At 42.0% G+C, this 27,502-nt stretch overlaps 2 protein-coding genes and 1 long non-coding RNA gene across 7 annotated transcripts in view; all 3 read right to left on the bottom strand.

Annotated features, from left to right (window-relative positions):
• LOC110500887 (EH domain-binding protein 1-like protein 1) overlaps nucleotides 1-7,663 on the bottom strand; it is a 62,142-nt gene extending 54,479 nt beyond the window's left edge. For 4 of the 5 annotated variants that reach the window (XM_036958168.1, XM_036958169.1, XM_036958170.1 and 1 more), the window contains exon 1: nucleotides 7,107-7,663. In XM_036958168.1, coding sequence (XP_036814063.1) covers nucleotides 7,107-7,210 — 104 coding nt within the window. In that variant the 5' untranslated portion in view covers nucleotides 7,211-7,663. The remainder of the gene's footprint in view (nucleotides 1-7,106) is intronic. The other variant, XM_036958172.1, reaches the window with a different exon arrangement.
• An 11,852-nt stretch (nucleotides 7,664-19,515) lies between these two features.
• Nucleotides 19,516-24,763, bottom strand: LOC110500722. Its single transcript, XR_002470151.2, has 5 exons — nucleotides 23,934-24,763; nucleotides 23,673-23,800; nucleotides 21,564-21,638; nucleotides 20,408-20,515; nucleotides 19,516-20,200 (listed from the first exon to the last, which is right to left on the bottom strand). It is a non-coding gene; the product is annotated as an uncharacterized LOC110500722 (long non-coding RNA).
• A 754-nt stretch (nucleotides 24,764-25,517) lies between these two features.
• cth1 (cysteine three histidine 1) lies at nucleotides 25,518-27,502 on the bottom strand. Its single transcript, XM_021578245.2, has 2 exons — nucleotides 27,207-27,502; nucleotides 25,518-26,807 (listed from the first exon to the last, which is right to left on the bottom strand). Exons 1-2 carry the CDS (start codon nucleotides 27,213-27,215, stop codon nucleotides 25,875-25,877), a joined length of 942 nt encoding a protein of 313 aa, XP_021433920.1. The 5' UTR covers nucleotides 27,216-27,502; the 3' UTR covers nucleotides 25,518-25,874.

Here is a 27,502-nt window from a genome sequence, read left to right as displayed (position 1 = left end):
CGGCTAGCTTCTGATAGGGCTTCCAGTTATAAGGTCTAAAAAATAGATTTGTACAACATTGGGTGAGGCGGGATGGAGGAAGGTATATTTAATTCGAAACTGGAAAAAATAAATTGAAATAACTCACTGTATCACAATTCCAGAGGGTCAAAAGTTTACATACACTAAGTTGACTGTGCCTTTAAAAAGCTTGGAAAATTCCATTAAAGTATGTCATGGCTTTAGAAGCGTATTATAAGATAATTGACATGAGTCAATTTGAGGTGTGTGGATGTATTTCAAGGCCTACCTTCAATCGGGCGGCAGGGTAGCCTAGTGGTTAGAGCGTTGGACTAGTAACCGAAAGGTTGCAAGTTCAAACCCCCGAGCTGACAAGGTACAAATCTGTCGTTCTGCCCATAAACAGGCAGTTAACCCACTGTTCATAGGCCGTCATTGAAAATAAGAATTTGTTCTTAACTGACTTGCCTGGTTAAATAAAGGTTTAAAAAAAATATTACAAAAACAAAAATCTCAGTGCCTCTAACAGCTTGGAAAATTCCAGAAAATGATGCCATGGCTTTAGAAGCTTCTGATAGGCTAATTGACATCATTTGAGTCACGTGGAGGTGTACCTGTGGATGTATTTCAAGGCCTACCTTCAAACTCAGTGCCTCTTTGCTTGACATCATGGGAAAATCAAAAGAAATCAGCCAAGACCTCAGAAATTATTTTGTAGAACTCCACAAGTCTGGTTCATCCTTGGGAGCGATTTCCAAATGCCTGAAAGTACCACGTTTATCTGTACAAACAATAGTATGCAAGTACCACATGCGTGGTCCCACACCATGGGACCACGCAGCCGCCATACCGCTCAGGAAGGAGACGCGTTCTGTCTCCTAGAAATGAACGTACTTTTGGTGCGAAAAGTGGAACTCAATCCCAGAACAACAGCAAAGGACCTTGTGAAGATTGCTGGAGGAAACAGGTACTAAAGTATTTAGTACGGTTTGCAACTGCACATGGGGACAAAAATCGTACTTTTTGGACAAATGTCCTCTGGTCTGATGATACAAAAATAGAACTGTTCGGCCATAATGACCATCGTTAGAGGGAAAAGGGGGAGGCTTGCTAGCCGAAGAACACCATCCCAACAGTGAAGCAAGGGGGTGGCAGCATCATGTTATGGGGGTGCTTTGAAGCATGAGGGACTGGTGCACTTCACAAAATAGATAGCATCATGAGGAGAGACAATTATGTGGATATATTGAGGCAACCAGTCAGGAACAGTCAGGAAGTTAAAGCTTGGTCGCAAATGGGTCTTCCAAATAGACAATGACTCCAGGCATACTTCCAAAGTTGCGGCAAAATGGCTTAAGGACAACAAAGTCAACAAAGTCAAGGTATTGGAGTGGCCATCACAAAGCTCTGACCTCAAATCATATAAAAAATGTGTGGGCATAACTGAAAAAAACATGCGCGAGCAATGAGGCCTACAAACCTGACTCAGTTACACCAGCTCTGTCAGGAGGAATGGGCCAATGTTTACCCAACTTATTGTGGGAAGCTTGTGGAAGGACTACTGAAGCGTTTGACCCAAGTTAAACCATTTTAAGGCAATGCTACCAAATACTAATTGAGTGTATGACCCACTGGGAATGTGATGAAAGAAATAAAAGCTGAAATAAATCACTCTCTACTATTATTATTCTGACATTTCACATTCTTAAAATAAAGTGGTGATCCTAACTGACCTAAAAGAGGGGATTTTTACTAGGATCAAATGTCAGGAATTGTGAAAAACATACACTTCCGTTTAAAAGTTTGGGGTCACTTAGAAATGTCCTTGTTTTCCATGAAAACATACATGAAATTAGTTGCAAAATTAATAGGAAATATAGTCAAAACGTTGACAAGGTTATAAATAATGATTTTTTATTAAAATAACAATTGTGTCCTTCAAACTTTGCTTTCGTCAAAGAATCCTCCACCTGCAGCAATTACAGCCTTGCAGACCTTTGTCATTCTAGTTGTCAATTTGTTGAGGTAATATTAAGAGATTTCACCCCATGCTTCCTGAAGCACCTCCCACAAGTTGGATTGGCTTGACGGTCAAGCTGATCCCACAATAGCTCAATAGGGTTGAGATCCGGTGACTGTGCTGGCCACTCCATTATAGACAATATACCAGCTGACTGCTTCTTCCCTAAATAGTTCTTGCATAGTTTGGAGCTGTGTCATTGTCCTGTTGTAGGAGGAAATTGGCTCCAATTAAGTGCCGTCCACAGGGTATATGGCATGGCGTTGCAAAATGGAGTGATAGCCTTCTTTCTTCAAGATCCCTTTTATCCTGTACAAATCTCCCACTTTACCACCACCAAAGCACCCCCAGACCATCACATTACCTCCACCATGCTTAACAGATGGCATCAAGCACTACTCCAGCATCTTTTCATTTTTTTCTGCATCTCACAAATGTTATTCTTTGTGATCTGAACACCTCAAACTTAGATTTGTCTGTCCATAACACTTTTCCAATCTTCCTCTGTCCAGTGTCTGTGCTCATTTGCCCATCTTAATCTTTTATTTTTATTGGCCAGTCTGAGATATGGCTTTTTCTTTGCAACTCTGCCTAGAAGACCAGCATCCCGGAGTCGCCTCTTCACTGTTGACGTTGAGACTGGTGTTTTGCGCGTACTATTTAATGAAGCTGCCAGTTGAGGACTTGTGAGGCATCTGTTTCTCAAACTAGACACTCTAATGTACTTGTCCTCTTGCTCAGTTGTGCACCGGGGCCTCCCACTCCTCTTTCTATTCTGGTTTGAGCCAGTTTATGCTGTTCTGGAAGGGAGTAGTAGTACACAGCGTTGTATGAGATTTTCAGCTTCTTGGCAATTCCTCACATGGAATAGCCTTCATTTCTCAGTACAAGATTAGACTGACGAGTTTAAGAAGAAAGTTATTTGTTTCTGGCCATTTTGATCCTGCAATCGAACCCACAAATGCTGATGCTCCAGATACTCAACTAGTCTAAAGAAGGCCAGTTGTATTGCTTCTTTAATCAGGACAACAGTTGTCAGCTGTGCTAACATAATGGCCAAATGGTTTTCTAATGATCAATTAGTATTTTAAAATGATAAACTTAGATTAGCTAACACAACATGCCATTGGATCACAGGAGTGATGGTTGCTGATAATGGGCCTCTGTACACCTATGTAGATATTCCATAAGAAAATCTGCCGTTTCCAGCTAGAATAGTCATTTACGACATTAACAATGTCTACACTATATTTCTGATCCATTTGATGTTATTTTAATGGACAAAATTTGTTGTTTTTCTTTCAAAAACAAGGACATTTCTAAGTGACCAAACTAAACTTTTGAACACTAGTGTACATATACACACACATACCTTATTTAAAATATATTTACTTTATTATTTTCCACTAACCCTACCACCCCTCCCCTAATTGGTGTAAACTAATGAACAACAACACTTATAAACACTATATACCTTTTACGGACACAATTTATTTGACAATAGTTATACTTTGTTTGTTTTGAGTCCTGTCCTTCCTCTACCCTCAACCTCTCCCATCTATTTCTGATTTTCCATCCAGTCTGATTTCTATTTGCCATATATTTTTAACTGTGTTGTTTCACAAAAAGTTGTGAACGTATATACATTTTATAGACACAGTATATTTTACATTTGTTATGTTGTTGTTATTAGTCCCACCCTTCAGCTCCTTTCAACCCCTCCCATCTATCTCTTAACATCCTCCATTTTGGATTTCTATTTGACATATATTTTTTAACTGTGCTGTGATGCTTCACAAACGTTCTGAACTTTTCTATTCTCATAGTATCTACAGATTGTAAATTACATTTAATTTTTTTTACTAAAAGTGTTATTATATTATTGACCGATTGACTATGACTTTTCAAATCACCCAGTATTGCTATATGCAGCGTTAGCGCCAGGAAAATGTTGCCAGGTAAATGTATAATTATTTAAATTGAAAAATGTGAAGTTTTGAATCCGGTGTCGTTTTGCATATCAGTTCATAAACTATGTGCCATGGAATCGGTACATCGAACATTTCTTCACAACTATTTTGAAATCTATATGACACAGCTGTCAATTTTTTGGTCCTTAAATGAAAATGGTATATATTTTTTTTATCACAATTTTCTTGAAATAACTTTGGTCTCTAATGCAGGGCCGACTTACAAGATCCTTACTTTTCCCCCCTTTGCGGTAATGCTGCAATTAGTTGGTTGTAAGGGTCTGAATACTTATATAAATAAGTTATTTCAGTTATTTTATTTGTATACATTTTCACAAATGTCTAAACACCTGTTTTCGCTTTGTCCTTATGAGGTATTGTGTGTGTAGATTGATGAGGATTATTAAAAATGTATATATTTTAGAATAAGGCTGTAACGTAACAAAATTATGGAAAAAGTCAAGGGGTCTGAATACTTTCCAAATGCACTGTACGCACACACACCTCTATTGTTGCAAACTGAACAGTCGTTTTGCTAATCAGTTAAGCAGGACGACCTGTCTAGCTGATCCACATTGTTCACATTCTTCTTGCGAACTGGAAACGTGGAAACGTACACCGTTGGTAACATTACTGCTATTATCTGTAGAGTCGGACCAATATATAATTTCATTAATATTAACTGCCGATATTGGCCTTTTAATGCTGTGCTGCTGGGGCTTGTTGAGTGACTGATGTGACGTTGCGTGGTCTGTGGTTTCACAGCGTCACATGATATTACTGCTAAACAGTGAACAAGCAGAGGCCCATACAGAACCCACAGTTTGCTGCCAAGAGTCAGATCACCAAAACATACTGACTCCATCACCAGCCGACAAAACACCACTTGTGTTAATCTCACACATCAAACGGTCATAAAAGCCATGCAATTGATGACCTCGTTTTCAAACTGGTCAAACTTGACTCTTACCACATTAAAATGACACTGTACTGAATGATGTTATCATCAAGTTGAATATGCATACACTAGGTATAGGAGAATGGTTCGATAGACAGCAATACCAAGAACATGCTAATACTACTAAGGTGGTGTATAATAGAACAATGAAGGTAGAGAGACAGGGAGGTCGTCTGCCAGCTAGGGCTGGGCGGTTGGAGGAAGCACATTCTAGGTACAATGTGAGTAATGCTAATGGAATTCATGCAGAGCCAGGGCCCTGACAGGAACCACAGCACCACTGGCTGTACGCGCATTCCATACATACATAAGAACTGACTTAAGTTAAAACCCTGCCGCGTGTGTGTGCAGCATCTGGCTGCACAGCAGTCATAGGCAGCAGTGCATTGGGTTGTCAGAGGGGCTGCATAGCACTCTGCCTCACCAGCCTGACAGTCTTTATTCCACATGAGCGATTGATTACATGATTATATTAGGTTAGGTTAGACTAAAAGATACAGTATCAGCTTAAAATGCTGAAATAACATCCCACTGGGCAAAAACTGGCTGAATCAACGTTGTTTCCACATCATTTCCACAACAAAAATGTTATATGATGACGTTGAATCAACATGGATAACTGATTGGATTTGCAAAAAGTCATCAAGGTAAGGGAATTAATTTTTTTCCCCACCTAACTTTTAAGCTAAATCCTATGATAAGGTGAACACTCTTGGTTGATTTCACTTTGAATTCACGTTAGTTGACAACTCAACCAAATGTAAATCAAACTAGATGTTGGAGAAAACCTGGCCCCATTCCTACGGTGAAGCATGGTGGTGGTGGTAGCATCATACTGTGGGGATGTTATTCAGCGGCAGGGACTAGGAGACTAGTCAGGATCGAGGGAAAGATGAACGGAGCGAAGTACAGAGAGATCCTTGATGAAAACCTGCTCCATAGCACTCAGGACCTCAGACTGGGTCGAAGGTTCACCTTCCAACAGGACAACGACACTAAGCACACAGCCATGACAACGCAGGAGTGGCTTCGGGACAAGTCTCTGAATGTTCCTGAGTGGCCCAGCCAGAGCCCAGACTTGAAAGCTCCCCATCCAACCTGACAGAGGTGTGAGAATCTGCAGAGAAGAATTGGAGAAACTCCACAACTACAGGTGTGCCAAGCTTGTAGCGACATACACAAGAAGACACGGGGCTGTAATCGCTACCAAAGGTGCTTCAACAAAGTACTGAGTAAAGGGTCTGAATACTTATGTAAATGTGATATTTCAGTTTTACATTTGTAATACATTTGCAAACATTTCTAAAAAACTGTTTTTACTTTGTCATTATGGGGTATTGTGTATAGATTAATGAGGGGGGAAAACAATTTAATCAATTTTAGAATAAGGCTGTAACGTAACAAAATTTGGAAAATTTCAAGGGGTCTGAATACTTTCTGAATGCTCTGTATGGTCGAAAAATAATAACTCCTGCTTGGAACAAGGGGAAATGATATGCACTACAGGTGATGATGATGATGGATGATGATGACCATCATCATCATCATGACAACGATGATGACAACAATGATGAACCATGAATAAATGACATCATCATCATCATCATCATCATCGTACAGCATCACCTGTAGTTCACTCACCTGTTATAGACCTGTGACACTTCATAGTTTAGGCTTACACATTTTTATATTTGAATTTGGACACATCTATTGCTTACCCTCAAAACAACCAGTTTTAATGTTTCCCCTCTGAATAACTGAATGTCAATTAGGATGCTTGTCGCATGACGATGATTAGAATAGGAAAAGGGCAAATGCGGAAGTGCATTGGCTGTCAAAGGCGTACGCTCACCCAAAGCTGTACAGTACAGTGTAATGCACGATGCACTGATGGTATAAACGTGTACAATTAACAACAAAAAGTAATGGGGAAGACAATGTGATAGCAGTACGCAACTGACAACATTAAACCATCATTTAGCCTATAACTGACAACATAGCTTTGCACCAACCAAATGTGAATCTAAAAGTATGACCTTAAAACATCACAGCTCGAGCTGGGGACAGAGTCAGTGACAAAGGTCCCACGAGGTTGCGTTTTATCGGTTCAGACATGACCATTTTTATCAAGGCAACAAAAAAAAGCATGTTTACTTACCATTTCTTCGTGCATTCTACTGTCAGTTCTTGAAAAGTCACCGCAAACTGGAACTTCGACGCTTTCTTGCCGACACGCTGAAGTCTCTTCCACACCGAAGTCATATTTAGAGACCCTATAATGTTATTTCTCAAGAGACATTACTAAAATCGTCGTCACAGTACCCCTCTGCCCTCCTCGCGTTCTGCCAAGGAGTCTGTTGATGCAGCACTTGCGTTTGCTGCGCAAGAAAGACAGTCGATGTTCACTCAATGGTCAACAGTCTTACTGACGTGTTCACAACTTCACGTCTAGAATGTCACAACACACAGAACTGAGGCAAAACAAATGCACGCTGCGACAGGAACGAGCGGTGACACCCCAAACACAAAACTTAATAGCTAATCATAACACTTGTAATTCAAAATTATTAGAGTGAATGCATTGTCCCTAGTAGCCTATGACTTTATTAAAAATAATTACAATTTTACATTTGACCTGTATGTTGTTTAAATCATATTTTACTGATATATATATATATATTTTTTAAGTCTGAAAAAACAGAAAGCATTGCCTGGTTTAGACCATTGTTTGAGATGAAGGTGGGAAAGCAATGTACCTTTATAGAGTAAAGGGTTGGGAGGGGAATATGCAAATTATGTTGGTTGAATATGAAAATGATGTTTGTCAATTATTCAAAGTATAATGTCATCCCATGGTAATAAACACACTCACTAGGTTTCTTGCTTTTGCTTAGGTGTGGTAAGTGATATTCAACAGGTACCAATAGCCTACAAAAATAACTGGGGAACACGCGAGACCTGGATTTCTTGTGGGGTCAGGAAACATGTCAGGCCAATATGCTGGAGTTTAGCCCCTTCACACAGCAAACCATAGGCTACAGTACACTGTCCCCAATAACAGATCCTGTTTAATCTGCCGTTTATTTATAAACAGTGGCTCAACGCCGACAGACACAGGCAGCTGGGGATTTTCTTACTGGCCCTAAGAAGAAAAAAAATAAGAAGCAATACAACCATATATCTTCCCATGGCTGTCCAATACATTATATGATGTAACAGTTTATATACGATTATTCTATGACTGAATATGAATCAATAATATTCCGTTTTTTTTCTTATTTTCTACGAGTCTAAATCCTAATATGTTGCGGTAGGGTTACTTTATCTAGTCATATTGGTGGAGCAATGCCATTGGTCAGTTCCTAGACTCTTTTTTTGTGAGGTCATAAATCTGTCGCGAAATGTAGGCTATGGTGTGAGTCCTTGACAGACGTTGAATGACGGATTCTGTTCCCAGCCCATTCCTATGAGCTGCTTCCATGTGTGCTCAACCTCGCCTGTCTGCACACACACATCCTCCTTCTCAGCAGGGTTTGAGTTGGGAAGCAGCTGGATTCGGGTTGGAAAAGTCCAGCCAGCTAAAGGCAGAAATAAGGAAGAAACCAGCGCGGGTTCAGCACACATGGGAATACTAGTCTTTTTCTAGTTGGTCCTTTGCCAAAGGTCCATTATGGTGAGGTTATGTTTATCTGATAAACTATTCTTGGAATTGTATTTCCTGGTCCCAAATAGCTATAATTACAGAGCTTTAAATTCTGGAAACGGACAACAGTTCATCAAACCCAAGCAGTAATATTACAGTAGTAGTGTTATAACTATTTAATACACTAGTGTAGACATTTAGGAACGGATTTTGTTATTTGAAGCTACATTAAGACCCTGATACATATACTAACTTGTTGAAATATTCCCTGCAAAGCATCATCCCAGGACATCCCACAACGTAATACGTTACCTCTACTAACCAATACTTTAACTATATTAACCAATACAGTAACTATAACCCATATGTTAACTATATTAACCAATACATTAACTAAAACCAAAATGTTAACTATACTAACCAATATGTTAACTATAACCCTATGTTAACTATAACGAATACATTAACCAAGTTAATCAATATATTAACTATATATTTGGAAATGTGAGGACTCTGATACCAGTACCAGTACAAATATCTGCTCTGGGATGTAAAACTGCAGGTCTTCCCAGGACCTAATCCCATTCCAATATGTTAACAATATTTTTGGTAATGTGGGTCAGGGAGTTCATAGATTTTAATGATATTGTTCCTGTACGCTGAGCTGCTCATATATCAAATGAGGACAAATATGTACCTTTTGGCCAGTGGTGTAGTGGTGCCTGGAAGGGTTAGGTAAGGTTTATGGTTAGGGTAAGAGTTAAGAGTTAAGGTTAGTGTTTAGGGTAGGGACGTCCCAAGGAAATCCGAATAGCACTGAACAATTCAATTGACACATGCACATTCACGCTGAGCTGAGCAACACAAATGAGGGGGGGTATCACAATTTTTTTTAGATCGATGGTTGTATTCGATAAAAGTTTTTATTAAAAATATGAATTTCAGAACCCGGCGAAAGGACCTTGGTTGTACAGGACAAACATACTGTAGGTACAGGTGGGGCGGCAGGGTAGCCTAGTGGTTAGAGTGGACTAGTAACTGGAAGGTTGCAAACATACTGTAGGTACAGGTGGGGCGGCAGGGTAGCCTAGTGGTTAGAGTGGACTAGTAACTGGAAGGTTGCAAACATACTGTAGGTACAGGTAAGAGTTTTCAGAATTGACATTTTTTACAAGAATCAACTAATGGTGACCAGTGGTGTATATTCATGGATGGCCAGGGCCAAAATTTGACCAGTAAAACTATTATATCAATTAAATTAAATGAATCTTTAGTCTCTGTCTGTGTTTTCATAATTTCTCTGTCAATTCGCAAGTAGCTGAATCTCACCGGAGAAATCATTGGAGGTAGGGAAACCAAGCCCCTCTGTCTCAGTGTAGCCCATGTATCTGTTTGGACCAAAAGAGTATGACATGTTTTACCATAGCATTTGTTTGATTGATTGATGCCAGCAAGCATTTAGTCTCCCTTGATGCTTTTTTAAAATGAAAGGATTAGCTAAATCAGCTTTGAGCTGACCTCACCTGTGGGTAGTGCTGGTGCAACAAAACGCCCTCCGAGGGAGGCCAGTTTGGATTTCGCTTCACACCAATCAAATCACTTCCTAAGCAAAATGTCATTTTCAGAAAAAGGTGTCTGTTTTTGGTCTGCTTGTGTTGATGTCCTGCAGTAGCTAGCTTTCTAAATCAGTCCTTTCCTAAACCATGGATAGAGATGGTGATTTGGACTTGTGGTTTTGACTTAATTCTCTGTATAGGCCAATGATTATGATGGCAATTCTGAGCTAAACATAGATTCATAAGTTGTGCCACTAGATGTAGCCTAGCAGGCTGACGTTAACTAGCTAGCTAACTTAGCTAATTCATTATTGCCAATGCAAGGAAGCTAGGCAAGCAAGCATGTTAGCTAGGTAGCCTATGACAACAAAAACTACAAGAGTACTGAATGATAGAGCCATAGATCGTTTCGCCAAAGACAGAAGGATGGCATTGGCGTTCAACTAGTCTACAAGTAGTGTGAGTCCAAACATTTTTGTTGTACTTGCACAAACATACACACACAGAGAGAGTGACAGAAATCAGTACAATGGACAGCCATGTGATATTTAGCTAAATTGATGATTGGACTAAATTGTTTTTGGTATTTTTTAAGTTTGTTTTCCGTGTGTTAAACTAAACATATATAGCCTTGTTGATTTGATGATGTTTAAATGTTTAAGTTAAAATGGTGCTGGAATAGCAGAGGCAGTGCTCCTGTTGTCTTTGTGCTGACTTGCGGTAACTCTGTAGTTGTTAAGTAAACTGTCAAAAACATTAACTTTCTTGACCATGCTGCAGGTCATATGAATGTTTGTACTATATTTATTTATTTATTTATATATATATACTATATTTGCTTTGTTGCTCTCCGGTTTTGTGATGAAACAAACGTATGTGTAGTTAAATTTATTCTGCCACTGTGTGACTGTTGCCTTTTTGTTGTCACGGCCTTGTAAATTGTATATCACGGTGGCGAAATGTGTTATAGAGAAAACAACGCAATTATCACAACATAGGTTGTAATATGGCCTTTTTACTGGCTTGGCTTTGCATCCTCAGGGATTTTACCGATGCACTGCTACTGACTCAATGTTGTTGCTAGCAAATCCCGCGACCAGTTACCAAACTCAACTCCGCCTCAATATAAGAGAACAGAGTTGAGCTTTCCTCAGCTAGGAAAAAATGTAATGCATTTTGATTTGAGTGTAGTTACCCAGTTTGCAAGACAAATGGCCACTGGATTGATAGAAATAATCATAGAATTCTGCCAGGTAGGCATTGGCTTCTTTGTAGCTAATTAACATTTAATAGAGAAGGTTTTTGGGAAGCCTTTCCATCTACCAGAAGACAGTCTGTCATTACCATCTCTATATTTTTCCTGTTCCTTAATAGTTTGAAACTTTGACGTTTTACTTCATATTATGAGGCATGGCTTTCCTTGCTTCAAAGTAGTCTATAGCCAAAATCCCACCATAGAAACAGATGCAATTGTTTTGTAAAGACTTCCTCATATGTGTTATCCTGTTCTACTGGATTTCTTTCAACTTTCTTTCATTGTCGAGCAGCCAAAGGCATTATCCTAGTCATATTAGCAACCTCTGATAGTTGTTGCATCTTAAGATCTCCCCTCTTTCTACATTTCTAACGAATGTTTCCATCTCTGTTTCCAATTTGTTCTTAACTGGCTTGCCTAGTTAAATAAAGGTTAAATTAAAAAATATAAAAAATTAAATAAAGTCCATAAATCATGCAATATTGACATAGAGTAATGTAGGTAAAGTCACCAAAATTACAAACATATAGTGTGCATGGAAAGGGTACACCTTGTAAAGCAATGCATTTCTTTCTCCGTCCACATTACCTTGAATGTATCCTCCACATGCGGCGTTTAGCTAGGTCATCGCGGAAGCAAGCAGAGAGACAGGTTAGCACAGTTGTTCCTAAACTTGTACCAATCTTATCAAACAAGTTAGGAACTTAAAAAAATAAGATATTGAAACATATATATGAATATATCCACATTGCCCATCTTCCCTATAGGTCGATATTAAAATGCTAACAAAATTCAAACGATACAGTTTCAAAATGTCATACGTTTTTGTTTTGTCACTGTTGCTACGTGTCAGTGTGAATCATTTATCATACTTCCCAACTTTCAGGGGTATAGCATTACCATTGCATAGCTAAATATAGCTGAACGTACCTACAGAAGTTAATGTGGTAATGCAAAGGGTCCTTTTTGCTTGTTTTTGCTGTTCTCCAAATAGCATTTATGTTATATATAAATGCAGTAAACAAGCTTCAACTGTCAAAAAATATCCTGGGGAGAATTCCCTCCTTCCGAACCTAACGACTCAAACCCTAGTTATGGCCCTGCCGCCCTGTGCACATTGCTGCACCTAAAGTGTGAATGAATAATATTTTAACATTTTCAGGTAAGCATAATGATCTGTTCCATCAGCCTTATTAATTGAAATGGCGTGTACTTCCACTACACCACTGCTGTTGTCTGACAAGCTTTTCATACAATGGCCATTCACTTTGTCCCAAGAATTGACTTGACTTACTTTACTTAGCACAAACTATCACACTCTCTGCCCCAAGAGATGAGAATAACTCCCTTATTAACTAATGTAGACAGGTTCTAGGGTGTTATTTAGAGGTCATATGTTTCCACATCAATATATTTCCTGTTGGTGGGCCACCCATTGGTCGCTCCACTTCCTGTTTTCCAGCTGCACTGTTATTCAGTGCCACCTGGGTCCACAAATGTGCTGGGGGAAATGGCACTTCAGAGCAACTGTATGCAAACAGCTGACTTCAAATGGAGGGTTTAGAAACCAAATGGGGCACAACATGTCACGCCTCTAATGAGAGCACCGTTTGAGATAAGGATCCTGTCCAGGTTTGTTTACAATATCGGTAGAGGATGAATGGGTGGGAAGTCTCAGCCACAGGAGGTCATCATAGTATCCATTAAGTCTGTGTTAATTAGGCTAGTTTATTTTCTGTCACAAGCTTTTTCTGTGACACAAAGTTGAATCGTCAGTTCACATTGGAATTTAGGGGAATTCCAATAGTTGCCAACTAAATAGTTGACTGAGAAAAGGCCATAATGTCCCTCTCTTTCTAAGAGTGAAAAAATAACATGGTGTTAATGGAGAGAGATCAGAGCCACAGAAGCGTGCACCAGGAGTTCAACACGGTCCGCGTGTGCTGTGTTTGCCTGACAACTTTGTACAAGCTAGCTACGTTAGCTGACATAAATAAAAACAAACGTTGCTGGAGAGCTTCTTCGGAAGGGGTAAGGGAGGTAAAAGGTCCAACAACGATGTCGATAATGCAGAGACAGCAGAGCCCGAGACTGCCAAAAAAAAAGCAAGCTTCATTCAATATAAAATATGATCAGTCCTACCTAAAATATGGCTTTATTGCGACAGGTGACTCACATGCTCCAAGCCCCGTGTGTAGTATGTGGAGATCTAACGAGGCAATGAAGAACTCAAAACTGCTTCGGCACATCGAATCCAAGCACCCTACACTTAAAAGACAAAACTGTTGAATACTTTGAGCGAAGAAAACGTGAACAAGAAGGACAGAAGCAAGTTTTGAAAGTCACCGCATCAACAAACGTACAGAGCGTACGTACGTACAGAGCGTCATACTTAGTGGCTAGCTGTATTGCTAAGGCCAAGAAGCCTTTCACTATTGACGAGGAGTTGATTCTACCTGCTGCTAAGGACATTTGCCGTGAACTCTTAGAAGAGGCTGCAGCTAAAAAGATAGCACAGCTTCCTCTTTCGGTTACCAACCTTCACTAAGATATTTGATGAAGTAGCGGAGGACGTTGAGGCACAATTGTTAGAAAGGCTTAACGAGTCACCGTGGTATGCAATCTAGGTTGACGAATCTACCGATATCAAGGCAATACTGATTGTTTATGTGTGATATATATTTCAGGATGATGTGCATGAGGATTTGTTGTGTGCGCTGTCCCTGCTGACTAACACAGCGGCCGCAGAGCTAGTCAAGTCTTTGGATGATTACATGTGAGGAAAATTGGATTGGTCATTCTGTATTGGCGTTCATTCTGTATTGGCGTATGCACGGATGGGGCTGCTGCCATGACTGGACGGCTGTCTGGTTCCACTACCCGGGTTAAAGATGTTGCGCCTGAATGTGAGTCTACGAACTGTCATTCACATAGAAATGCTGGCTAGCCGAAAGATGTCACCTGAATTTAACGTCGTATTGAATGATGTTATTAAAGTTATGAATCACATCAAAGCACACGCCCTTAACTCGCGTCTGTTTGGGCAGCTTTGTGAGGAAATGGACGCAGAGCACAAACGCCTTCTCTTATACACAGAAGTCAGATGGCTATTGTTGGGGAATAATCAGAATTGGTTGGTAACATAGGTAAGATGAAGTTTTATATTCATCATATGTTTGTAAGTTACTTCTCATCAGAATGTTATTTTTGTATAATAATGTGGCGGGGTTGCAGTATCTGTTCTATGTCAAGACTAAGTTGCTTGTGCCGGAGAGAGGGGAGAGGTCAAGCGTGTATCTCTTGGCTCCACAATGTCTGTGTGCCAGTCAGTGTGTCTCTGATCATGTCAAGATAGGATGGATTTGATATATGCCTGTTGATATGGAGGATTGGTTTATGGTTCTGAGTTTGAGAAAGGACATAGTTTAGGAGACAAAGCTGAACGATAAATTATGCCTATGCTGTCTGGATATGTGTGTCTTTGCTATAAAGGATCTCAGTAACAATGTGTGAGGGACTCTCAGAGAATTCATTGATAGACACTGAATTGATCTGAGAGTCACAGGGTTGTGATAGAGCTCATATAATTAAAGATGGACTTTGTGATAACTAACTCTGACTTGTGTGTGGTTTGCTCTCATGATTTGGTAAATAGAGGAAATTTCCACGACACTATCCAGGGGTAGATCGCTTGCCAGAGTATTTGAGTTACAAGAGCCACTGCAGAGATTTCTTTCAGAAAAAAAGTCACCACTGCCAGCACATTTCAATGACGAGGAATGGGTCGCAAAACTCGCTTACCTGTGCGACATATTCAACCTGCTCAACGAACTCAATCTGTCACTTCAGGGAAGAATGACATCTGTCTTGAAATTGGCAGATAAAGTGGTTGTATTCAAAGCCAAACTAGAACTGTGGGGACAGTGAGTGGACAGGGACATATTTGACATGTTCCAAACATTAGTGGAGATTTTGGGAGAGACTGAGACCAGGCCGTCTTTCTTCCAGCTGGTGCGCGATCACCTAGCTTCGCTGTCAGCGAAGTTCGAGCATAACTTCCCAACCGCCAAAGACCCACAAAATGCGCAGGAATGGATCCGCGACCCAATTGTGAACCGTCCATGTCCGTGCAGGAAGAAGATCAACTCCTTGAGGTTGCAAATGACGGTGGCCTTAAAAGTATGTTTGAGGTAACTTCATCTCTGCCGACCTTCTAGATTAAAATCAAGGCTGAATATCCTGAGAGAGCCACAAAAGCACTGAAAACGTTGCTTCCATTTCCAACATCCTATTTCTGCGAAGCAGGGTTTTCCGCAATGACGCCAAAAAAAAATAATAATTACGGATTAGACTAGACATAAGGAACATGTCACTGTCTCCCATCACCCCTAGATGGGACCATCTTGTTGCCGGGAAACAAGCTCAGGGCTCCCACTGATTCAGCAACATGGTGAGTTGTAATGTTTTTATTAAATGGTCATTACAGAAAAATATGCACTTTATGTTTTTATAATATCATCACATTGGACCTAATTAAACTAAAATATATGAAGAAAAAAAAAACGTAGACTTATAGGCCTTATCGATATTCCGGTCGTGTCGTCATCTTAAAATCTGTATATCATTCATATAGACAGTACTGAAAAGACCGAACACAATCTCACACCCATATTACAAATCTCAGCAACAGGGAGATTACACCAAAAACATATTCCTATATCCAATGATAACTAGGAAGATACCACCTCAATGCTTTCCCACATCCAGTTTAACACCCTCACAATGACCTAATTCAAGAGAATGACCTAAGAAGCACTGCTGTGGATGATGTGTTTAGAGAGGCAATGTGGGTGCCTAGGAGGCTGGGCAGCTGGCTGGTTTGGTGCCAGGGCAGGGTTGCCAGTACTGGGCACAGGCTCTGAGTCATGGTCCACGGGCCCTCACTCTTTCACACAGAAACAGAGTCTAAGCAGGGCAGAACTACCACTAACTGGGCTGCTGTCAATGACAAAGGGTCATCGGAGAGCTCCTCTCACAAGATAGGGTACAGTTCCCATTTGATTTGGTAAAATAAAGGTACATTATGAAACTGCAAGAAAAACATGTCCAGAATAAAAATCAGCTTCAATTATGGATAAGGAAAACTTATACCACAACTGTTTAGTGCATTCGTGATCATGACAGTCCTAAGCCATTGCATTCATTAGGGACGGACTGTATTGTCAGTCATTTAGATGACTACCACTTGTAATAGCAAAGTGTAGGACTTCGATTCTAACCACAATTGTTTCTGGAGTACCTATAGGCATGCCATTCTTGTTAGTTTTGAGTCATAGTATGGAGTGGGAGAAATGAAAATGCTTTGTTTCTCATGACACAAAGCATTCTTAGGAAACGATGCAGTATTTTGTTTTTTTTATGTATTATTTCTTACACTGTTACCCCAGGAAATCTTAAGTCTTATTACTTACAGCCTGGGGGAACTATTGGATAAGAGCAATGTCAACTTACCAACATTACGACCATGTCACATTCTGACCTTAGTTCCTTTGTTTTGTCTTTTGTTTTAGTATGGTCAGGGTGTGAGTTGGGTGGGTTGTCTATGTTAGTTTTTCTATGATTTTCTATTTCTGTGTTTGGCCTGGTATGGTTCTCAGAGGCAGCTGTCAATCGTTGTCCCTGATTGAGAACCATATTTAGGTAGCCTGTTTTCGATTGTGTTTTGTGGGTGGTTGTTTTCAGTCTTTGTGTGTCTACACCAGACAGAACTGTTCCGGTTGTTTCTTTGTTGTTTGCTATTCAGTGTTCAGTTTTCATTAAATAAGATGAACACTCACCACACTGCGCTTTGGTCCTCACCTTCTTCCCACGACAGCCGTTACATCGGGTGGTGTAGGTGTCCTGGAGGGCAGGTAGTTGGCGGGAACTGGAACACGCTGTCGTACACCTTGATCCAGAGCATCCCAAACATGCTCAATGGGTGACATGTCTGGTGAGTATGGTGAGCTTCCAGGAGTTGTGTACAGATCTTTGCAACAAGGTGTTTGTGCATTATCATGCTGAAACATGAGGTAATGGCAGCGGATGAATGGCACGACAATGGGCCTCAGGATCTCGTTATGGTATCTCTGTGCATTACAATTGCCATCTATAAAATGCAATTGCCATCTATAAAATGCAGTTGCCTATAGCTTATGCTTGCCCATACCATAACCCCACCACCACCGGGCACTTTTCACAATGTTGACACCAGCAAACCACTCGCTCACACGACGCCATCTGCCCGGGAAGGTTGAACCCGGGATTCATCCCTGAAGAGCACACTTCTCCAGCGGCTATCGAAGGTGAGCATTTGCACACGGAAGTCAGTTAAGACGCCGAACTGCAGTCAGGTCAAGACCCTGGTGAGGACAACGAGCACACGGAGGAGCTTCCTTGAGATGTTTTCTGACAGTTTTTACAGAAATTCCTTGGTTGTACAAACCCAGTTTCATCAGCTGTCCGGGTGGCTGGTCTCAGACGATCCCGCAGGTGAAGAAGCCGGATGTGGAGGTCCAGGGCTTGCGTGGTTACACGTGGTCTGCGGTTGTGAGACTGGTTGGAGATGCTGTCAAATTCTCTAAAATGACAATGGAGGTTATGGTAGAGAAATTAACATACAATTATCTGGCAACAGCTCCAGTGGAAATTCCCACAGTCAGCATGCCAGTTGCATGCTCCCTCAAAACTCTGTGGCATTGTGTTGTGTGACAAAACCGCACATTTTAGATTGGCCTTTTACTGTCCCCAGCACAAGGTGCACCTGTGTGCAAGCTGCATAATTAGCTTGTTGATATGCTTGGCAAAGGATAAAAAGTCACTAAACAGGGATGTAAACACATTTTCTTTTGTTTCAGCTCATGAAACATGGGACCAACACTACATGTTGCTGTTATAGATCGTTATATATAGTCGGATCCGTTTTATTTTCTTCAAAATCTTAAGCTAACAAGAGGTTGGCCTGTGCTTTTTGCCATTTTCTTTAATAAAAAGGCATATGGCATACCCTCTCCTACTTCCTGAATTCAAGTTGTGGTTTTCACTTAACAGCGCTTCACTGCCATTGTGATCAGTCGTTCGCGAAGGAACTTCTTCTTTTTGGTGAACGCATCGAAGAAAAGAGCTGTTCACTTGGCTCCCTGATTTGCATACTGATGCTACTATGCTATTTTTCTGCAGATACAAAATAATTGTGAATCTTAACTGAAGAAACAAAAAATAGTGGGGAGAACAGTCAATCTGGTCCAAGCAAATTTTCAGTGTTAAAAAAAAAAGTAGTATTTAAAAATAAAAAAAATTAAGACAGGTCAAAATGTATTTGAAAACACATTTCACGATCTGACATAACAGTAGCCTACCTTTTGGGCTTTACATTTGCTATATCTAGGATTCTAGGTAGACTTTTTTTTTCTTCACGTTTTAAGGTTTGACCCATGTGTAGACAGTGTTGAAGAAACAAAAGTTTATTCCTTAAACAGGGGCAGGCAAACGACAGGTCAAGGCAGGCAGGGGTCAATAATCCAGAGAGGGTGGAAGGTACAGAACAGCAGGCGGGCTCAGTGTCAGGTCAGGCAGAACTGTCAGAACCGGGAAACTAGAAAACAGGTGCAAGGAATAGGGAAACAACGCTGCTCGTGTCTACGAACAAAACGAACTGGCAACAGACAAACAGAGAACTAAGGTATAAATACACAGGGGATAATGGGGAAGATGGGGCGACACTTGGAGGGGGGTGGAGACAAGCACAAAGACAGGTGAAACAGATCAGGGCTTGTCACTTTTAAGCATTTTGAACTAAGAGCGGTGTGGAGCCAAATTAGTAGGCTCACCTAAAATACTCGGAAAGCCCGTCACTTCACTGACACGGAGATAGGCTATTTAAAGAGTGCATTGTGGGTGGAGGAATTGACTGACAAATCTATGGATATAGCAGCCTACCTGTTATTTCTTAAATAGGAAGAAATAAACTCCAACACAATCAAATGTATTTATAAAGCCTTTTTTTACATGAGCAGATGTCACAAAGTGCTGTTCAGAAACCCAGCCTGAAACCCCAAACAGCAAGCAACGCAGATGTGTATATATAGCCTAATAAACAACTGAGAAATATTGACATTTCATAAATGACATGACCCTCCCCTGGACTAGATTTTTTTTTAAATGAAACCCCTCGACTGAAATATTAAAACATTTTCCATCAGGTACCCATTATGTAAATGTCGATCCATCCCTAAGCAATAGAAGTTGCTTCCTTTCAGTTTGACTGTCCACCAATCCCAAGGACAATGTGTAAGATGATAGAAAGTAATTACCTGTTTGCACAGAGAAGTGCATTGTAAATTGTACAGTTATTGTTTGCAACTTAATAATATATGCAACTAAATTAAATATTTATAAATAATATAAAATAGCGACAGCTGTGCTTTACAGGTGCAATTAGACTTGAGTGTCTTGCTCAAAGGCACAGACAGAAAATTTCACCTTGTCGGCTCGGTGATTCGAACCAACAACCTTTTGGTTACTAGCCCAACCCTCTTAACCACCTGCTCACAGTACATGACGGGCAGGGGGATGTGGTCCAGTCATTCCAGGGGGTTCCAGCTCCCCCAGGTCCCTGCAGGGGACTGGCGATGCCCAGGGTGGCCTCGGAGAGAGGCTGAGCCCGGCGGAAATCACACTCCTGAAGTGTGGCTGGGTGCCCCCTCTGCTGGCAGGGACAGAGACAGGGCTCTAATCTTTAGCAGGTGCTCCACTGCCACCTGCAGGACAGAGAGGGCATTGGTACTTGGTGGTTGACAGGGAGTTTAACCAACATAAAATGCAAAGGGCTTTGAGATTGGGTGAAAGGTCATACATAAATGCAATTTGTAACAATTCATTATTGGGATTCTCTTGTATTACTTTGGACAGCTCTGTTTGCATCACAGAAAACATTTCAGATTCAGTGACTGGTCTGCTGTACTCACCAGGATTGCTCCATAGACCTTGTGTCTGTCTGCTTTCACCTGGGCATTGGAGACAGAGTAGTCATCCAGGACAGCTTGCAGGTAAGGGTATATGACTCGCTCAATAGCCTACAAAGACAAACAACACACACAGTGATCAACAAAGCCAAGGATCTCTAAATGAAAGAAATTCTATTTTCATACATAGATAATCAAGATGGATGGGAGGTGGATACATTTCCTCTAAGTGCATGTAGCCCCCTACAACTCCATAGTGAGAACACAGCGGGCGGACCGGGTCTGACAGAACCTTCTGCAGAGACAACAGACCAGGTCTCCATGGGTCCTGGCAAAGACACGGGTTTAGCAGGGAAATAGATCAATGGTTCAAGCATGGCCATGTTTCTATTAGGAGGGAATTAGATCAATGGTTGAAATATGGCCATGTTTCTATTCCACCATCTTGTGTAGAGGAAATGACAAGACATTTAACAGGATGGATCGGTGTGGTGTCTGACTTCCGAGTGGAGAGAGGAGTGGATGAGAGGAGAACAGACTTCACCTGGGGGGGAGGGGGGTGAATGAGAGGGGAACATACTTCACCTGGGGGGGAGGGGTGAATGAGAGGAGAACAGACTTCACCTGGGGGGGAGAGTGGAGAGAGGGGTGAATGAGAGGAGAACAGACTTCACCTGGGGGGGGGGGGGGGGGGGGGGGAGTGGAGAGAGGGGTGAATGAGAGGAGAACAGACTTCACCTGGGGGGGAGAGTGGAGAGAGGGGTGAATGAGAGGAGAACTGACTTCACCTGGGAGGGGGGGAGTGGAGAGAGGGGTGAATGAGAGGAGAACAGACTTCACCTGGGGGGGGGGGGGGGGGGGGGTGGAGGGAGGGGTGAATGAGAGGGGATATATGAAGTACAGTATTAGCTACATTTAGTATAGAAAAGGAAGTATGGATTTAGTACAGAAAGGGGGAAAGATGCTACTCAATCAGTTATGGTGACTGTGGTCATTTGGCTGGCCAATTACTGTCATCCAAAATTATCAGCCCTGGTCAGGTCATGTGGTCAAGATAAACTCTGTGCCCTATAGGTACTAAATGACTGGACAATTGAATGTATGAAGTGACATTAATGAAGTTAGATTTTTTTAAATGTTTGAAATAAGTATAACATACCCCACTGATGACATGTACAAACTATTGCAGGAGGGAAGCAATCTTACAGTTGGACTGGAGACCCAGCAAAGCCACCTGTAGAATACATAGTTAATCCTCCATGGATTACATGTTTGAGCAATTTCAACAGTTTCTCCATTCAATTGAGTTGTATTCCATGGAGAGCTCAGGGGAAAACTGTAGTGTGCCTTCATAAGGGGTGGGTACTCTCCTAGTATGAGCCAGGTGATAGGCTGATTGTACTTAAGTAGATGCTCAGAGAGAGATTGTACAGCACCGGATCGTTTGAAGGAGAGCAAAGAGAGGGCTCAACAACTCTGCAAAAGCTATGGGAGTAAATCTCACTCAATGTTCACATTTACTCAGAGCCCTTACCTGTATCTTAAACTTCCAGGTTCCCTTTCCTATCCAGATACAGTAAGACATGTTCACAAGTAGGAGAACAAATCATAGTCACTATAAATGTTACTACATCTCATAAACACAGAATGTGCATTGATTTGACTTTAATATGGTGGCTTTGGAAGTATGCTTGGGGTCATTGTCCATTTGGAAGACCCATTTGCGATCAAGCTTGAACTTCCTGACTGATGTCTTAAGATGTTTCTTCAATATATCCACATAATTTTCCTCCCTCATGATGCCATCTATTTTGTGATGTGCACCAGTCCCTCCTACAGCAAAGCACCCCCACAACATGATGCTGCCACCCCCGTGCTTCACGGTTGGGGTGGTGTTCTTCGGCTTGCAAGCCTCCGCCTTTTCCTCCAAACATAACGATGGTCGTTATGGCCAAACAGTTCTATTTTTGTTTCATCAGACCAGAGTACATTTCTCCAAAAAGTACAATCTTTATCCCCGTGTGCAGTTGCAAACCGTAGTCTGGCTTTTTTATGGCGGTTTTGGAGCAGTGGCTTCTTCCCTGCTGAGCGGCTTTTCAGGATATGTCGATATAGGACTGATTTTACTGTGGATATAGATACTTTTGTACCAGATTCCTCCAGCATCTTCACAAGGTCCTTTGCTGTTGTTCTGGGATTGATTTGCACTTTCCGCACCAAAGTGTGTTCATCTCTAGGAGACAGAACGCGTCTCCTTCCTGAGCGGTATGACTGCTGCGTGGTCCCATAGTGTTTATACTTGCGTACTATTGTTTGTACAGATGAACGTGGTACCTTCAGGCATTTGGAAATGACTCCCAAGGATGAACCAGACTTGTGGAGGTCTACACATATTTTCTGAGGTCTTCGCTTCTTTTGATTTCCCCATGATGTCAAGCAAAAAGGCACTGAGTTTGAAGGTAGGCCTTGAAATACATCCACAAGTACACCTCCAATTGACTTCAATTAGCCTATCAGAAGCTTCTAAAGTTATGACATCATTTTCTGGAATTTTCCAAGCTGTTTAAAGGCACAGTCAATTTAGTGTATGTGAACTTCTGACCCACTGGAATTGTGATACAGTGAATTATAAGTGAAAAAATCTGTCTGTAAACAATTGTTGGAAAAATTACTTGTGTCACGCACAAAGTAGATGTCCTAACCGACTTGCCAAAACTATAGTTTGATAACAAGACATTTGTGGAGTGGTTGAAAAACGAGTTTTAATGACTCCAACTTAAGTGTAAACTTCTGATATGTATTTAAGGAGTGCATGGGACAGTATTGGAGGATTTGGCTATACAGACATCTATGGATAGCATAATAGTGTTTGTCAAACAGGTAGGCCTACCACGTTTTTGAATAGGACGAAATAGGCTCCAATTCTACATGTAATTATATGATTTGGCCTATAAAAATAGTTGGTGCGCGCGTGCACATATAGGAAGTCCCTTACCGGGCAAAAATGAATTTTACTTTATCCCCTGCATCAGAGTTACAATGTTGCAATCATGTGCCATGTGTGATATTACAATAAAAATGACACTTTTATTTAACATATCTAACATATCATTTAACATTCCTTTAGAACAGTAAAAGGAGTGAGATCATTTGAGCTTTGGAAACAAGTGCTTTCATAAATGCATGGCGGGCCTCGTTTTGCTGGAGCAGTGTAAAATACGCTTTCTGTCAATGACCCAGTCTTACCAGATATGGTTTATTTACATACCGAATTTGATTGTCCAACATACATTTCAGCATTTCTTCAATTCGTGGCCCGCCTAGAGTGGTCTCTTCCCTCTGCTGTGATGCTGCATTGCAGTCAGCGATGTTTTCTCTCGGTAGCTGTCCATGGTCCTGAAATCAAATCAAAGAAATCCAGAACTTCAGAAAGTTCACATTATTTGGCTCGTTCAGCCTGGTCATACGTAGCGCAATGTTTTGGGTGGCCATTACACATATCAGGGCTATGAGCCTCTGCAGCACATACTTCCAATGGAGAGTCTCTCTGTCAATAGCCCGTTGGGCTTGGGCATCGATAGCTTGCTTGGACACCAGCCTGATCTCCAGCTCCTTCCACCTCTGGATACTATCAAAGCGGTCATGCGACTTCTCATGCGAGCTGAGGAGGTGGCACAGATTCTTCCCAGTCCCTGGTTCCATCCATGACCAGCGCAGATTTGCCCTCGTGAAAAACAGCAAAAATAGAAGGCCGCATCATTTTGCTTGGAATTAACGAGCCATGGTCTCTCCACTCTCTCCCCGTTCGCCATCCTCATTTGTAGTTGGCCACCGAACATTTTCGTTGCATCTCATCTCTTGGGAAATTCCCTACCGTATCCTGATATGGCCCAGCCTGCACTAACATATCCCGTAAAGATCCATTCATATCGCGACGAAACTGAGTCCGGGTCGCAGATAGTAGGGTCTCTGCCAGCATTGTTTGGAGGTGTGGCTAAACCTGGTGCGACCACCTGTTCTTGTCCACCCAGGGAGCTGTCATCATCGGTAGAAGTGGATGGCTCGGACTCATCCGGTTCGCCCTCTTCACAGCTAGAACCAGCGAGCGGGGGTTCGTCCGTATCTGCGAATGAACGTCCTTGGAGGCTTGTTCTCCACATCGGTTGGACATTTCAGCAGCGAATCTCTTTGGCTTAGAGATTGTGCCTCTTAGTTTAAAAATATAGATACGCTTCTGGCCACACTAACGACATCGAACAATCTCAATTGATTTAACTGCTTCATTGTGTACCTGTGTGGCTTCCCTAAACCGGGAGCAGACATCTTCAGCCACATAGTCACTAAGTTTAACTCGCGCACTTTCGGCCATGACTCATGAGTTTGACTCGTACGCTTCAGTGACGCGCCTCTGCTCCCTGTCCGCCATGCTTACAGCGCCGCCTCGTGGACATAGCTGCAAAATTAACCACAGGTGCAACTTGTGTAAGCTATTGTTTGTTAATTCGTAAATTAGCCACTTTGCGTGCACCAATGCCAACCGGTTTGTGCAAAGCGACGCATTACACAATTCCAGACTTGCTCACTTAGCAGATCAGGAATTGTCCATCACGCCGACCACCAAGCCCCCGCCCTTTAATTTGAAACAAAGACCCTGACGGTGTAAATGAGTAGTGCAGCAATGTTGCCACACAGCTGTCATCAAGTTGATGACCAAGCTCTGCAAAATGCTTCCGTTTGAATTGATTATTTTGAGCTTAAGACAGTATTAAGATACAATGGGACTTGTACAATGAGCCAAGTCTTCAGTCAGTGCAATCAAGCACGTTCAAGGACTAAAGTGATTGCAAGTAGTCCCTTTAAAATTAAGGCCAGTAGCAGTCATGAAGGGAAGAAGCTCATGCCCTTTTAGTGCAGTCTAAGTCAAATGGGGCTTGCATCCGAAATGTCAAGTACACAGTTAGGGAAGTCTCCATTAAGAGCATAATTTAGGTAATTAAAGCCTACCCAGACAAGGTAAAAGGAGTTGCCCATTGGCCAAAAATAGAACAGATTACTAAAATGGAATGCATGATAGCAGTGAAAAGTTCTGGCTAGTTCAGTAATGAAGGGCAAGTCATTAAAAATTGTGGTTTATTCAAGGCAGAAGTATCACAATAAATAAAAACTTAAGTTAAAACTCATAAATAAACATGTATAACCTCATTAAAATGTACAGTTACAAGGCCTAATCTATATAAACAAAATGAGTGGATCAGTCAGAACACCAATGAGGCCATACAAATTGTAATGCAGGACAGTAATCAGTCTCTCCAAACTAACATTGAAGATCGTCACATGGAACATCCCAAAAGACACTTACACCACCCCCCTATTAAAATACATATGGCTTCCAAGACCATAGCAAACCATCACAATATACAGTAGGCTGGCTATACATCACATTAGTTACAATACCATTCTTGCCAAGTGACTAAAGCTTGTCCCCCCAGACACTCTGCATGTTGCAGGCAGCCTCCATGGCCTGGCTGTTGTCCAGCTGCTGGAGCCTGAGGGCCAGAGGCAGCAGCACATCATTCAGCTGGATGGAGAAGGTGAAGGCATTGTGGGCCACGGGGTTGTTCAGCGGGGTGGATGAATCCTCAGGCCAGACTGGGGAGGGCAGTCCAGATGGTGGAGAGGAGGAGGATGAGGAGCAGGGAGAAGAGAACCTGTCTGAAGCTAGGGACAGCAGATGGGTGCGGGCACCCCCCTGGATGCTGCTCGGCAGGCCATGTTGGAAGCAGCAGCGGGTGCCGTAGAGGCAGAAGCCAAAGGAGCTAAAGGTGCGGCACAGGGCCCCGCGGGGCTTCCAGTCCTGGGATTGTGGCTGGGGCCTGGCAATGGGGGCCTTCTCAGGAGCGCTGTTTGGGGAATCCAGGCCGCCACTACTGTCACCCTCAATGTGCAGGAAGTTGCAGCGTGTGCCAAAGGGGCACACACCAAATGAGCGGAAGGTGCGGCAGGGGATGTTGCGGCGCCGGCGGTGTGGGGGGCGCTGTTCCTTGGCAGTGTGGGCGAACAAGCAGCGGGTGCCATAGACGCAGTAGCCTGCCGTGTGGAAGGTGCGGCACAGTTCCGTCTTGTACTTGGGATGGCGGGACTGCACGTGGAGGTCGTGGAGGCCATGGGCAAACTGGCAGCGCTCAGCATACTTGCAGAAGCCCGTGTCGGCATAGCGACTGCACAGCTCCGTCTTATAGCGGGTGGAGCACAACCAGGGGATCTGGGAGGGAGACTCCACTAGGGGAAGGAGGGCCTCAGCCAGGGACATGCCTCCCCCACCTCTAGCTGAGCAGTGCTCCCTAGGGAACAGGTCATCTCGTCCCTCATGGTAGGGGAACATGGGCAGGTCATCACTGCTTCTCTGAGGAGTAGAGAACCATTTTAAATATCAGGTTTGAAAGGATTTATTTGGATGGTAAACCACTGAAACTAAGTCAGGAGACAGTCAAAATGCAACAGTACACAAGCAAGTAGCTCTGTGTACATACCACAATGACTGCAATTATGCAGTCAAAAAAAAAAGACTTCACTCATCACATGACAGAATATTGTCTCAAACATTGGTCCTTTGAAGTAGAGATTATATTAGACTAACCTGGATAAAGATGTTAATTAAAAAAAAAAATGCAATCAACTGCCACATCTAATTTGGATAGCAATTTCTTAATACCGAAAATTCAATACAAGCATGGTAAACTACTGAAGAAGAATCACAATGAAGTAGTATCCGAAACGAAGTATAAAACAAGCTTCACTATACCTCAAACATTGTTACGAATTGAAGATATTGCCCAACGACTGTGCCCCAGACGCTCTCCACCTGTTGTTCGACTGTAACCTCAATGTCCAAGGAAATTCTAAAGAACTTTTCCGCATGAAATTCGTAGAAATAAAAGAAGCGTTAAAACCTATTCTAGCCTACTGCCCGTTAATGAAGTGAACTACCGGCCACCCTACTTGCTTTGTTATGAAGTAGCACGTATCTTGCGCCTGTGTCCTCTGTATTTTTAACTTGACCCAGTTCCCACTCCCGCCTTCCCTTTAAAACGAGGATCA

This window comes from Oncorhynchus mykiss, chromosome 21, assembly GCF_013265735.2.
Source record: "Oncorhynchus mykiss isolate Arlee chromosome 21, USDA_OmykA_1.1, whole genome shotgun sequence".
Lineage (NCBI taxonomy): Eukaryota > Metazoa > Chordata > Actinopteri > Salmoniformes > Salmonidae > Oncorhynchus > Oncorhynchus mykiss.
This window is presented reverse-complemented; position numbering and strand designations above follow the sequence as displayed.